We start from the raw sequence: 11,797 nt of genomic DNA, 5'->3' as shown, positions 1-11,797 counted from the left end.
GTCTCTTATGAGGACACTCTCAATGGTCTGAGGCCTGATCCAGAGTTATCTCCTCTTGAGGTGCTTCCTTTATATCTGCAGAGACACTATTGCAAATAAGATCCCACTCTGAGGGTACAGGTGGGCACATCTTTTGGGGGCCACTGTTCAACCCACTTTGGGGAAACAGGTGTAGGAAGGTGTAGCAACTTCTCTAGGCCACTCAGCTCTGGTAGCCCAAGTCTGCCCCTGTCACAGGGTGTTGATGAGGGTGAAGGTGAGGGGGCAGCCTTGGCCCATCTGGTTGGAGGGACAGGGTTCCCATGTCAAGGGAGCAGACTCTGGCTTCCACAGAAGGGGTCTGGAGCCCAGCTTCCAGGAAGCCAGTGGGTGCTATGTATAGACTGGGTGGTCTGAGGGGGCATCGGCCTGGGTACCAGCCACTGTGGGGACCTCCAGTTTACCAGGGTACCCCGTTAGGGCCTTGCTCACCTAGAGGTTCAAGTTTAAGCTCCAGCCAGGCTGCTGAAGGCCTGACACCCAGTGACTCTCCAGTGGCTGCAGCCTGTCCCCACTGTGGCAGGTGGGGGCAGGGATTCCACAGCTTCTTTCTAATAACCAGAGTTAGAGTCCAACATGGACCTTTTCTCAGTTTCTGAGTTTTTTACTCCCAATAAGAAAAACTTTAGAAATGGCACATCAGAGGGGTCACCTTTTGAGCCCCGATCTACCTGCAGGAATTTACGCCAAGGCGGAAGACAGCCGATACCTGCATAATGACCTGTAGAAACAGGGTTGCTTATCAGTTATCATAACAAACTGGAATTGGGATAAATCAAAATGTCCTAAAGCAGACGACTCTCTATATAATATCCCTGAGGCAATATTTGGCATATGCTGCTGACTGGTGGCTAATGACAGAGAGGCTAAGTGACATGACCCCGTTAGAGTGGACTATGTGGTGGGAATCCCTTTAAAAATGTATTTCAGTGTGGAGGAAAAAAAAATTGTCAGGAGGCAGCCTGACAAGTTTTATTCTTTAGGAATTCCCGAACTGTCTGCCATGGATATTTACTGTTGTATCATCATTTCTCGAGGCTTAAGGAAAATTCCTTTGCAGTGTGGAGGACGGTGGTGACACATCCTTCAGCCATGCATGGGGGAGTTTTTGCAGAATGATGCAGAAGGTGGGCGGGCTGCTTGCAAAGGCCCCAGGAGGCTGGTGATGATCCAGAGAGCAAAGGAGTGGCTTGGGGAAAAGGCTTTTGGACACCAGCTAGAGCCATGATGCCACTAAACACAGGCTTTACCCTGCAAATAGAGTCCCTTCCACCTCTGGGGTGCCTGACAGGGGGCCAGGGCCAAGCTTATAGCTGACTGTAGGGGGCATTGGAATGCACGGTCTTTTTTTTGTGGGGGGGTACTGGGGATTGAACTCAGGGGCACTCGACCACTGAGCCCCATCCCCAGCTCTATTTTGTATTTTATTTAGAGATAGAGTCTCACTGAGTTGCTTAGGGCCTCACTTTTGCTGAGGCTGGTTTTGAACTTGTGATCCTCCTGCCTCAGCCTCCCGAGCTGCTGGGGTTACAGATGTGTGCCACTGCACCTGGCAGGAATGCCTATTCTGATGACCACTGACTATGGCACTAACAAGAGGCTGCTGACCAGTTGTGACACATGGACACTGGAGTTTGAGGCCGAGGGAAGGTGGCTTTCCCGTGGACCTTGAGAATCCAGCTCATTGTCTGGCCAGCACCCCCAACCTGCCTGACTCTAGATAACACTGGGGAGAGACATAGTCCTTTGCTGGCAGTGGCCAGTATATTAGGTCATCAGAGAAGGGACTCCCACCTCCCAAAGCACAGGGTACATATTGGGAAAGCTCCCAGAGGGGACCAAGCGGGTGGGCTGGACCATCCAGGTGACCTTGGCACAGTGTGGAGTGCCCACCCCCAGCCCTTACCTGTTCTTAACCTGGGACTTAGCATAGAGATGGGGCTGATTGCTCCCTGAGTTAACAGCCCCAACAGATGCTCAGGAGGAAATTGAGAGCAGAACAGTATAGGCTTATTGTCCTAACAGTGTTCCCTAGGGGCTCTGTCCCCTCCCAATTCTGGCATTCTAACTTTCCTTCCTAAGGAGTGCCTCTGGGAGCCTCTGGCCCACCTGCTTGTCATCCAGGGTGGCTGCGATGGGCACAGAGATGGCTCAGATCCTCTGTCCTGTGGATGAGACACGGCAGGGTTGAGGACCATGGCCCTGGGGAGCAGGGAGCAGAGCCACTGCTCCTGCCTCCAGGACTGTCTCCTTTGCCTACTGAGTTGGGCTCAGCTATAGCATCTGCAACGAAAAGCAGAGGATAGGACTGGGACACTGGGCCTGGGTGAGGGTGGGGAGGCCAGACTCTCTGGAGCCTCGGGGGTCCATGTGAAATCCCCTGACCAGTCCTTGTCTGTGGACTGGCTTAGTTCTAGGGGACCCAGAGCCCTTGAGTGGCTAAGTCCAAGGGCTCCTCCACACCCTACCCTGGGGGTTGCCTGGAGCCACGCTAGCAGGGTGGCCCTTTAGAGGAAGGCCAGGAAGGGGAGCAGGGCCCACCTGGACAGGCAGGTGTTCACAAGACCCTCCGGCCTTCCCTTCTGGAGGGGAGGGAACTGTAGAGGGCCTCAGGCTCTGCACTAGTGGCCTCCGATGTGTTTTCCCCCCTCAGCTGTCTTGTCTGTCTCTGAGACCAGCCCTCCTCGGGGACGCAGCACATTAGTTGAATACCAACAGCCTCCCCTCACCATTTATCAATCTGAGCTCACACATGAGCCCTGTCTTCAAGCAAGGCGGCTCCCAGGACTCCAGACCCCAGGAAGAAGGTCTACACAACCATACTGAGGTTTGGTGTGGTGGGCCCTGTGAGGGAATGGTGAATTGTTGCCAGAATGCTGCCCAAGTCCCTGCAGGGGGCTCCCTGGGGCATCCTGAACAGCTGGCCTTAGAGGAGCTGAGGGTTGGGCAGGACTAAGGATCCATGTGGCCCGCAAGCAGACCAGAGCTGCCCCATACTCCTCCTTCCTAGGGTGGCGGACTAAATAGGTGCTTCTGATTCCCCAGTCTTGGGGTCCCAGAGGCATCCAGGGGCCCCACTGAGCCTCATGCCTCTTCCAGTCCTGGAATAAATGACCATGATTGGAGGTCAATGAAAGCACTACAGCAGGTCCATAAATTGATCCAAAGGGTTCACGTCTTCTCCTCTTGCCACAGTGAGTGAACGCCCACCATCTCCCAGGCATGGGTACTTGTTGGCCCATTCCAAGTACCCACGCTTGGGGGTCATGGACCTACCAAGTTGCTGCCTGTGCTTCTGATGCAGTGGGAGGGGTGGCGGGTGATGAGCACAAACCCCAGGGGCTGCATTCAGCCCAGTGGTGATGGCAGTTGCAGGAGGCCAGGGGTGGCCTTCTGAAGCCAAGAGAGTTCTGCCTTGGGAAAGAAGGTTCCAGAAGGTGAACAAGAGCCTAGGGGGCTGATGAGGGTCTGTAGCTCTGCACTTTTCCTGCCTACCCTTTTCTCACCAATCCAATGGGCACCAAAAGGGTGGCTCTCAGGCTTGTCAGGAGCCCACCAACATGAGATAAGGCGTCCTCAGCACTGAGCATATTGGGTGTGGCGTGGAGAAAGCGCTACAGCGAATCATTATTACACGAGATGCCCGGGACAGATAAATGAGGGGAAGTGCCAGGGGCACTGATGAGGGACTAGATTGTAGGTCCTATGTCAGGTCACACCTCCACATTCAGGACCTTACCTGTCCCACCTGGGGGGGTGCTGGCTTAGCGCTGTCGCCTGGGGGTGAATCCACGAAGCTTCCTCCCCTCGCTGCTTGGCTTTCTAAGATCTCAGGTCCCGCTCCAGGTATTTCGGGGAGAATTAGGTCGGCCTCGCAGCTTTCCCAGCGCGGGATGGCGAGGGAGCGCAGGGAGGGGTGTGGCTCCGCCCTGACTGGCCCTCGTCTCACACTTTGGAACCGGTCCCGCCTGGATCCCTGCCCCGCGTGCTGACGTCACGCCGGGACTTCTTCGGTCTTGTTGGCCCATTCCAAGTACCCACGCTGTCCTCCGGCAGCTCAGAGAGCGCGGGGCTGCGAGGTAGGGGCGCGCGGACAGGACCCCGGGACCGAGAGCGCACCCCGCGCGGGGTGGGCAGGGCGGCGCCGGGCACCGCCAGACTGCACCGCAGCGTCGTCTCCACCCGCGGTGTGTCCGGGTGGTTTGGGCGTGAGGGGCGCACTTGGGCAGGGATGGGGAGCCCGAGGACCTGGTGCACCCAGGGAGGGTTTGGTGCAGTGTCGCGCTTGGTGCCTGGGCGGGACAGCCCGGGTCCCAGAGAGAAAGCCCAACGAGGGAAGGGGCACAGCGTTCACTTCCCGCTAGCGATGTCCCAGGCTGGGGTGACAGTGCTGTTGACCTTTCGATGAGAGCACACAGGCAGTGGGAGAGGCCAGGGCAAGGCTCCCAAAGAAGGCGTTTCCTGGCCGCGCCGAGCCGGGCGGTGTGGGATGGCCCCCGGAGGCGCGCGGAGAATCTTGCATCTTGCGCGGGTGGGGTTGGGTGCCCTCTTACTGACCTGTGTGTGGCAGAAGGGGCTTCAGAGGCCACCGGGCAGTTGATGGAGAAGGGATTGGATGGTACACCTCTGGGAAAAGAGGGCAGCATCTCAATCAGAAAAGCATGGGGGGAGGGCGTACAGAGTCACAAACTTTACCCACGTGCCCTGAGGCAAGGGTCAGGGTGGGGTCTGAAGCTTAGCCAAGTGGCCCCTTCCCTGCCCCAGAAACTGCCTGGGTGGAATTTGAATTCGGGGCTCACAGGTAAGGGGAGAGACGCACGAATGGGGGTCTGCTCCTGTGGTCTACACCCTGGGTTTCCCTGGCAGCACATGGAAACCTGGCAATACAAAGCCCCAGCCCTGTACATCTACATTCTGCATGGGGCTGCGTAAAGCGCCTTGAAGGTTTTGGCTGATGAATAGCGTGTTGCAGCTGCTGGGTGCTCTGCAAAGTGTATTCAGAATAACAAGAATCAGAGCATGATTTCTTGCCTGAAGGCTGGGCATCTGTCTAGTCAGATGGGGCAGAACAAATGCCCAGGGCTTCGCAGTTTGAGCCACCTGACCTTGATTACCTGGCCAATCAGGCTACCCTGGCTCAGTGGCAGACTCTCCCTGAGGAGGAAGAGCCTGGACAAGGACATGCCCTTCCCCAGTCTTTGGGCAAAACAGGCAGGAGAGAGAGGGAGGTGCCCCAGACAGAGGGAAGCTGGCTATTTGGCTTCGATACCAATAGCAGCTGGGCAAAAAAGTCATTGCTTTGCAGAAGGGACAAGTCCCACCCTCTTCTTGCCTTTAGAGGGTCTCTGTCTAGAGCCCCTGAAGCATGCTAGGAGTTGGGGTTCCACTGTGAAGCATGACACTGAAACCAGGTGTGTGGTGGCAGCTAAGTCACTTCATGTCTCTGAGCATCAGTTTCCCCATCTGAAATACAGTGGCACCTGCAGCTCTGTGAGGTCCTGAGGATTGAGTGATGCAGGTGGCGCAGCAGGTGGTGGCTGACCTTGGTACATGGCGGCTACTGTCCTGATGATAATTAGCAGGAGAGGGCCCAGGCCATGGCTAGGGCCCAGTTTTGGAGGTCTCTCTTTCGGAGCCATCACTGTGGCCAAGATGATGGATTGGCAGGTAGCAGAGAGAGATGGAGAGCTTCCTCCCCACAGGCACCTCTGGCTCCAGGGATAATCTTCACCTCCAGCTTCGGGCTCTGTGCGAGGACTTGTCTTGTGCAGAAATGACCTGGCAGGGCCCGAGGCCTTTGGTGGCAGCTGAGGGTGGGGAAGATGAATGAGGCTGCACAGGCCTCTTGAGATCTGGGTACAGGGTCTCAGAGAGAGTGACATGTGGGGGGACAGAGGGGGGTCACACTTTCATGCTCAACGTGGAGCCATTAAGGGAATAATTCAGAAGTAGGTGAGTGGCACTGCTTCTGGCTCCAGAGTGGGGGTGTAGGTGTCTGTGAGCGTTAGGAAGGACTAGGGCAAGTGGGGCACTTGTAGGCAGGTCCTGTGACCGGCATCCAGAAACCAAAATAGGCTGGTGAGATGGCGAAGGAGTCAGGTGCTCGGTACATCTTGCTGCTCACAGAGCTGGGAACCCTCCCTTCTGTTGGGTCCAACCAAGCTCTGGGCAGGGAAGGCAGGAGACACCATGTCTGGGGGGAAACTGAGGCACGGTGGGGTTAAAGGTCAGATGACCAAGTTCATGCCAGAACCCCAGCTGGGGTTGAGGGCATTTGGCTTCCAGGGTTTTCTGCTCAGTCTCCTGGGGTCCCTGACTCATAGCCCACTGACTGCCCACTGAGGCTTGCTGGGGTGCTGTCTCCATACTCCCTGACATCTGGCTAAGCCTGGGGACAAGGCAGACTCCTAGAGCCCCTTCTCAAATCCCACAGCCTTCTCCACTTCCTCCAGACCAAGGTCAGAGTTCCTGCACAATGTGGCCATCCCTCCCTGACTTTGTCCCCTGTTCTTCCCGTTGTGCACTGCAGCCAGATGGCCAGCCTCCTCCTGTCCCCAGAACACATCTGCCTGTTGGCAGAGGGTAGGCTTCCTAGCTGCTCTCTCGGCTTGGGACACCCTCCATGCCCCTCCTGGGAAGTAGCAGACTCCCTCCCCACTTCTTCCCTTCTGACGAAGCCACTTTCAAGCCGTCTTGGAAATGGCCACGGGGTCCGGCACTCCTGACTCCCACCCAGTTCTGCCTTTTCTCCTTCCAGTATCATTTGCCACCTTCTAACTGACGTGCAACAATATTTACCTTCAATGCTTTTGCCACCTGTCCTGCCTCTCCAAGCCCCTTGAGACCAACCTGACTGTTTTGTTCTAACAAAGGGCCTGGGGCACTTGGAAACTGCAGCAGTTAATATTCTGTGACCACTTGACTGGGCTGTGACTGGGCTGTCTCACTTAGGCAGGTGAGGCACTGTGGGTGTGTCTGTGGAGTGTTTCCGGTGACATCAGCAGTAGGGTCTTGGGCTCTGTAAAGCAGACTGTTCTCTCCAATGTACTGGGCACCTTTCAGTCCCTTGAGGGTGGGAATACAGCAAAGGGCAGAGAAGGAGGGATCCACTCTCTTTTGTGCCTGAGCTGGGATTTCTCCCCTTCTCCTGCCCTTGAACTGGGACCTGTGGACAGAAATTCACTGCTTCCTTCCCTTGGTCCCAACCTGCTAGAGACAGCTCATGGGCCTTCTTAGCCTCCTTAATCACAGAGCCAATTCCTCCTAATATATCTTAGCTGGGCCTGGTGGCAACTGTCATGGTAGTGACTTGGAAGGTTGAGGCTGAGGTTTGCAAGTTCAAGGCCAGCTTCAGCAACTTATTGGGGCTCTAAGCAACTTAACGAGATCCCTGACTCAAATAAAAAAGGGCTAGGGGTGGAGCTCAGTGGTAGAGCACCCATGGATTCCATCTCCAGCGCCACAACAATAAATAAACAAATAACACATTTTATAAACACACCTATAAAATGCTTCCCTCCTATTGCTTCTGTTGCCCTGGAGACCCTGACTAGTACAACTGTTGGAAGGATGAATTGATGAACTGATAAATTCACATGTGCTCCTGCGCTGGGATCAGCATGGCCTCTTTTGGAAACTCATGAGTCTCTTGGCTGCTTCTGAGTGACTTGGGTCGTCTTCCAAAGGGAGGGAGCCAGTGGAAATTCAATTCCTTGGTGTTCTTCCTTGCACACCCCTGGCCCCTGGGAAACTTGCCCACTAGGCTCTTCTCATTGCCATGGGTTTGAACTTCTCCCTCATTCATTCACCTGGTGGATTTTTTTTTTTTCCTACACCCAGGAGTGAATTGTTCATTGTGTTGCAAAACACCAGTATTGCCTACGTGTCCTGAATGGGCACAGGAGCTAGAACTGTCCTGGAGTCTGTCAGTGGGCATGGGGTAGGGGTGTTCCGGCACGGGATCTATGTGTTCTGATTGCACCTGATTCTCGTGAGTGCTGTGGCTCAGCTTGGCTCCACCTTTTCACCCCCCTGAACCCAGTACCCACATCCTTGGGCACTAATGCAAAGCCCTGCTAGGAACCCAGAGGGGTTTGTGCCCTGGGCAGTTATTTTATTTGTTGCTCTCTACTCAGAACTTTGAGGGCTGGCGGGAATGTCAACTAGCATACCCCTTCTGGGAAGCGGCTTGGCAATACAAAGCAAGATGCTTTAAACCCCGGCACATGGAAACCCCTCTAGGAATCCATCTGGAGGAGAAGGAAACAGACTCATGAGCAAAGACGGGCATTCTGGTGTTTGGGGGGGCAGCCATTGAAAATGGCATTTTTATAGAATATTTAAAACTCTGGGATAATGCCATAAGTACTAAGTAAAAGATATAAGATTATACAGTTGGAACTTCAGTTTGTTAAATATACATGGAGAGAAACTATATAAAGCTCGGTGTGGGAAGGATCTTGATGGAAATTAATCCTGGAAGGGTCCTTCCTTTACGATAGTGCTTTCCTCTGGAAAAAAAAAATCACATTTATGGACTTATATGTGCATGCATTATATACATCTGTGTATGTTTCCTTCCAAGGAAGATTTATAAAGTGTGTACCCCAGACTTTCTGCTCAAACCTAAGTGTTTGAGTAGCTATAAATATATTTTTCAGATGAATGCTTTAAATTGGGTTAAAGAGAGTGTGGAGTCCTCGTTCTCATACAAAAAGGAGCCCCCTTCTGGTTTCCAAGTGGGGCTGGAGGCCCCGCACTTGGTGCTCTGCAGAGAAGTGGGTTTTGTGTCTGAACTTCCTGAGTTGAGGATGGCCCGGGGCTGTCCCACCTTCAGTCCTTGTCCCCCTGGGGCTCTCTGCTGTGACTTGTATATCTTCTCATCCCTGGCCTCTGGTTCCCCTCATCCCTGTCCGTCCTTTTATTACTGTTCCATAAGGGTCCCCCACCCAGCCTGTCCCCTACCTGCCTTTGCTGCGTCAGTTGCTGCACCGAGACATCAAGGAAGGCCCAAAGCAGCTGGTAGCCAGAGTCAAGGGCTTACTGACAGCTTTTCAGGTGTGTTTCTGACAAATACATGGCTGCGCCAGTCCTTTTTCCTGGCTCAGAAGGACAGAGCAGGTGTCACAGTCGGCCTGCTTGTCTCTTCTCCCCGCCAGGCTGTCCCCGTAGTTCAGATCCGTTCCTTGCTTCTCTGAAACTCCCTATTTAGCTTGCAGTGGTTGGCAGCTGCCCTTGACCTCCTAATTTGTGTTCCATACCCCTTGTGTGTGCCCTGGACACTTCTGGGTGGGGAGCCACTGGTGCTGCCTTCCTCCTCCATGTGCTTCCTGGGGACACCCACGGTTCTGGCCTGGAAGCTTATGGTTGGGTTAAAGAGAGGTGCAGTTATGGCCCCAAGGGATCACAAAGAGAGTAGCTTCCAGTTTCTTGCATGGAGGGGCCCCTCTGGCTTTGTAGGGGCTCAGCACAAAGGGTGGGGTCTCTTCCTATACACCCCTTCCTTCTTTTATTTATTTATTTATTTATTTTGTACTGGGGATTGAACCCAGGGGCATTTAACCACTGAGCCACATCCCCAGCCCTTTTAATTTTTTATTTAGAGACAGGGTCTTGCTGAGTTGCTTAGGGCCTTGCTAAGTTGCTGAGGCTGACTTTGAACCTGTGATCCTCCTGCCTCAGCCTCCTGAGCTTCTGGGATTACAGGTATGCACCCCCTTCTTTCTAAGGGCTCAGGACACAGTTTGGGTGTATGACAAGGAATGGGTCCCTGCCCTTCACGGGGATTCCAGCAGAGTGTGAGGCCTGGAGAATCCAGGCCTAGGGAGATTTACCCAGTCTACCCGAAGGACAAAGAGAAGAGTGCCCTCTGTTCCTGGTTGGGGGGAAGTGCTGCATCCAGGGGCTCTGTAGGGCTCCCCTGTGCCTGACACAGCAGGCCTGTGTGTGCCTAGTTGTGACGGCGGCATGCTCTATGTCCCCTGTAGGGTGTCCGCAGGCCTGGAGGTGCCCATGCCTTCCCTCGCTTTGCTAAGGAGGTGCACTTCCAGGCAGGGCTGGGCCACGCAGGCTCTTGGCCCAGCATCCTTCTGCTGGGAACCCCTGGCAGCCACTTCTGTCAGTTCAAGGGAAGATTCTAGAAGAGACGGTGATTGTCTCCTGGGCAGTTCATGGGCAGCAACAGGAGTTCCTGGGTGTGGCTACCATGCTGCAGTGTAGACAGGCCCAGCAGTTCAGCTTCGGCCCTCGGGCCCTGAAGGATGCGCTGGTCTCCAGTGACGCCGGCCTGCAGCAGCTCTACGCCTCGGCCTTCACCCCGGCAGAGAGGCTGTTCCTGTCCGAGGCCTACAATCCCCAGAGGACCCTCTTTTGCACACTGCTCATCCACTCGGCCTTTGACTGGCTGCTGAGCCACCCCGAGGCCCCTGAGGACTTCCAGACGTTCCACACCTCCCTGCAGCACCACCGGAAGCAGAGCCTGGCTCGGAAGCACATTTACCTGCAACCAATAGGTACAGGGAGGGGGCTGGAGCCAGGGAACCAGCTTGGGCACAGCCCCAAGCAGGGCTGGAATTAGGGCTGGTGGCATTGGGTGTGTTCGGAATTGGGGTGAGGCAGGGAGGCCCTGTCTTCCCCCACTCATCTTTGACACTGGTCAGAAAGCCTGGAGCCGTGGGACCATCCCACCCTCAGGTGGGCATGGGGAGCAGGACTCAGGGACCCCCGGCATGGCTGCTGTCTTCCAGGGCTCTTCATTTGTCAAGAGATTGGGGGACACAGGGTGATCTGAGGGGCGAGAGAATAGCCCAGCCAGGTAATGGGGAGGGTCAGAGGTGGGCCGGCCACTGTGCTGTCAGCATTCCAAGGCAGATGGCCTCAGCCTGGCATAAGTGGCACTTGGCTTTGGAGAGGAATGTCAAGCTTCTGTCTGAGGTGTTGGTGTGTCACACCCTTCTGCGCAGCCAGCCAGAGGAAGGCTGGGCTTCTACTGGCCTTGCCCTCAGCAGGCTAGTTGACAGCCCCTGGGGGTCCATGCTAGCCCCCTCCCAGATGCTCAGGATCAGCGTGCTGGAGGCTTCAGGGGTCTTGCTCTACATAATCCCACATCTGAGACTCTGTTCTTGACCCTGCGGGGCCAGACCCTTTTTATGTGTCCTGCTTATACCTCCGGGAGCCTCTTACCTGACATGTGGACACATGGCACCTTGCCAAGATGGGCGGGAGGTCTGGGGTGGGCCTGGGTCCTGAATTTCTACCAGGTCCAGGCTGAGACCAAGGTCTGGAGACCTCGCAACCATTCCCATGGCCTCCACCCTTGGTTGTGTCTATCTGTCCTCCTAGCATGCCATCTGGTGGTGTCCCCCCCTGCCCTGCCAAGCTCTTGCTTTCCAGCGTGAGCCTACACTCCTGTTTCAACCAGGCTGACTTTTTGCAGCTGAGGAACATGCTTGCTTCTGCCACCCGCTGCTAGGGGGCCTCTCCTGGTCAGTTTATGGGCTTCTAGCAGCATTGTAGAAGTCCCTGCCTCCCTGAGTTTCATGTGTGACAGTGATTCCTGTCCTTTGTTGTTGTTTTTTTAATATTTTATTTTTTAGTTGTAGTTGGACACAATTCCTTTATTGTATTTATTTATTTTTATGTGGTGCTGAGGATCGAACCCAGGACCTCGCACGTGAGAGGCGAGCGCTCTACTGCTGAGCCCCAGCCCCAGCCCTGTTTTTTTTTTTTTTTTGGATTTATGTGGGGATTGAATCCAGGG

General features: G+C 54.8%; 1 protein-coding gene and 2 long non-coding RNA genes across 11 annotated transcripts in view; 1 reads left to right on the top strand and 2 right to left on the bottom strand.

Annotated features, from left to right (window-relative positions):
* Positions 1-11,797, top strand: part of LOC107161099 (archaemetzincin-1-like) — a 28,010-nt gene that overhangs the window by 4,035 nt on the left and 12,178 nt on the right. For 5 of the 7 annotated variants that reach the window (XM_048784699.1, XM_048784700.1, XM_048784702.1 and 2 more), the window contains one exon: positions 10,026-10,550. In XM_048784699.1, coding sequence (XP_048640656.1) covers positions 10,244-10,550 — 307 coding nt within the window. In that variant the 5' untranslated portion in view covers positions 10,026-10,243. Of the gene's footprint in view, positions 1-4,026; positions 4,119-9,682; positions 9,745-10,025; positions 10,551-11,797 lie in introns of those variants that run through there. The other 2 variants (XM_048784701.1, XM_015507603.2) reach the window with 2 other exon arrangements.
* LOC125611049 lies at positions 7-4,148 on the bottom strand. 3 transcript variants are annotated; one of them, XR_007341150.1, is made up of 4 exons: positions 2,769-4,148; positions 2,284-2,322; positions 2,149-2,241; positions 7-1,198 (listed from the first exon to the last, which is right to left on the bottom strand). It is a non-coding gene; the product is annotated as an uncharacterized LOC125611049 (long non-coding RNA). The 3 variants fall into 3 exon arrangements; XR_007341149.1 differs by having other exon boundaries at positions 7-2,241; positions 2,769-2,883; positions 3,779-4,147; XR_007341148.1 differs by having other exon boundaries at positions 7-2,241.
* Positions 6,321-11,797, bottom strand: part of LOC125611050 — a 19,375-nt gene continuing 13,898 nt past the window's right edge. Inside the window, exon 3 of the long non-coding RNA XR_007341151.1 lies at positions 6,321-6,333. This is a non-coding gene — a long non-coding RNA (uncharacterized LOC125611050). The remainder of the gene's footprint in view (positions 6,334-11,797) is intronic.

Source organism: Marmota marmota, unplaced genomic scaffold (genome assembly GCF_001458135.2).
Source record: "Marmota marmota marmota unplaced genomic scaffold, marMar, whole genome shotgun sequence".
NCBI classification, from domain to species: Eukaryota; Metazoa; Chordata; class Mammalia; order Rodentia; family Sciuridae; genus Marmota; species Marmota marmota.
The sequence above is the reverse complement of the archived record's forward strand: the minus strand, read 5'-3'. Positions and strand labels throughout refer to the sequence as shown.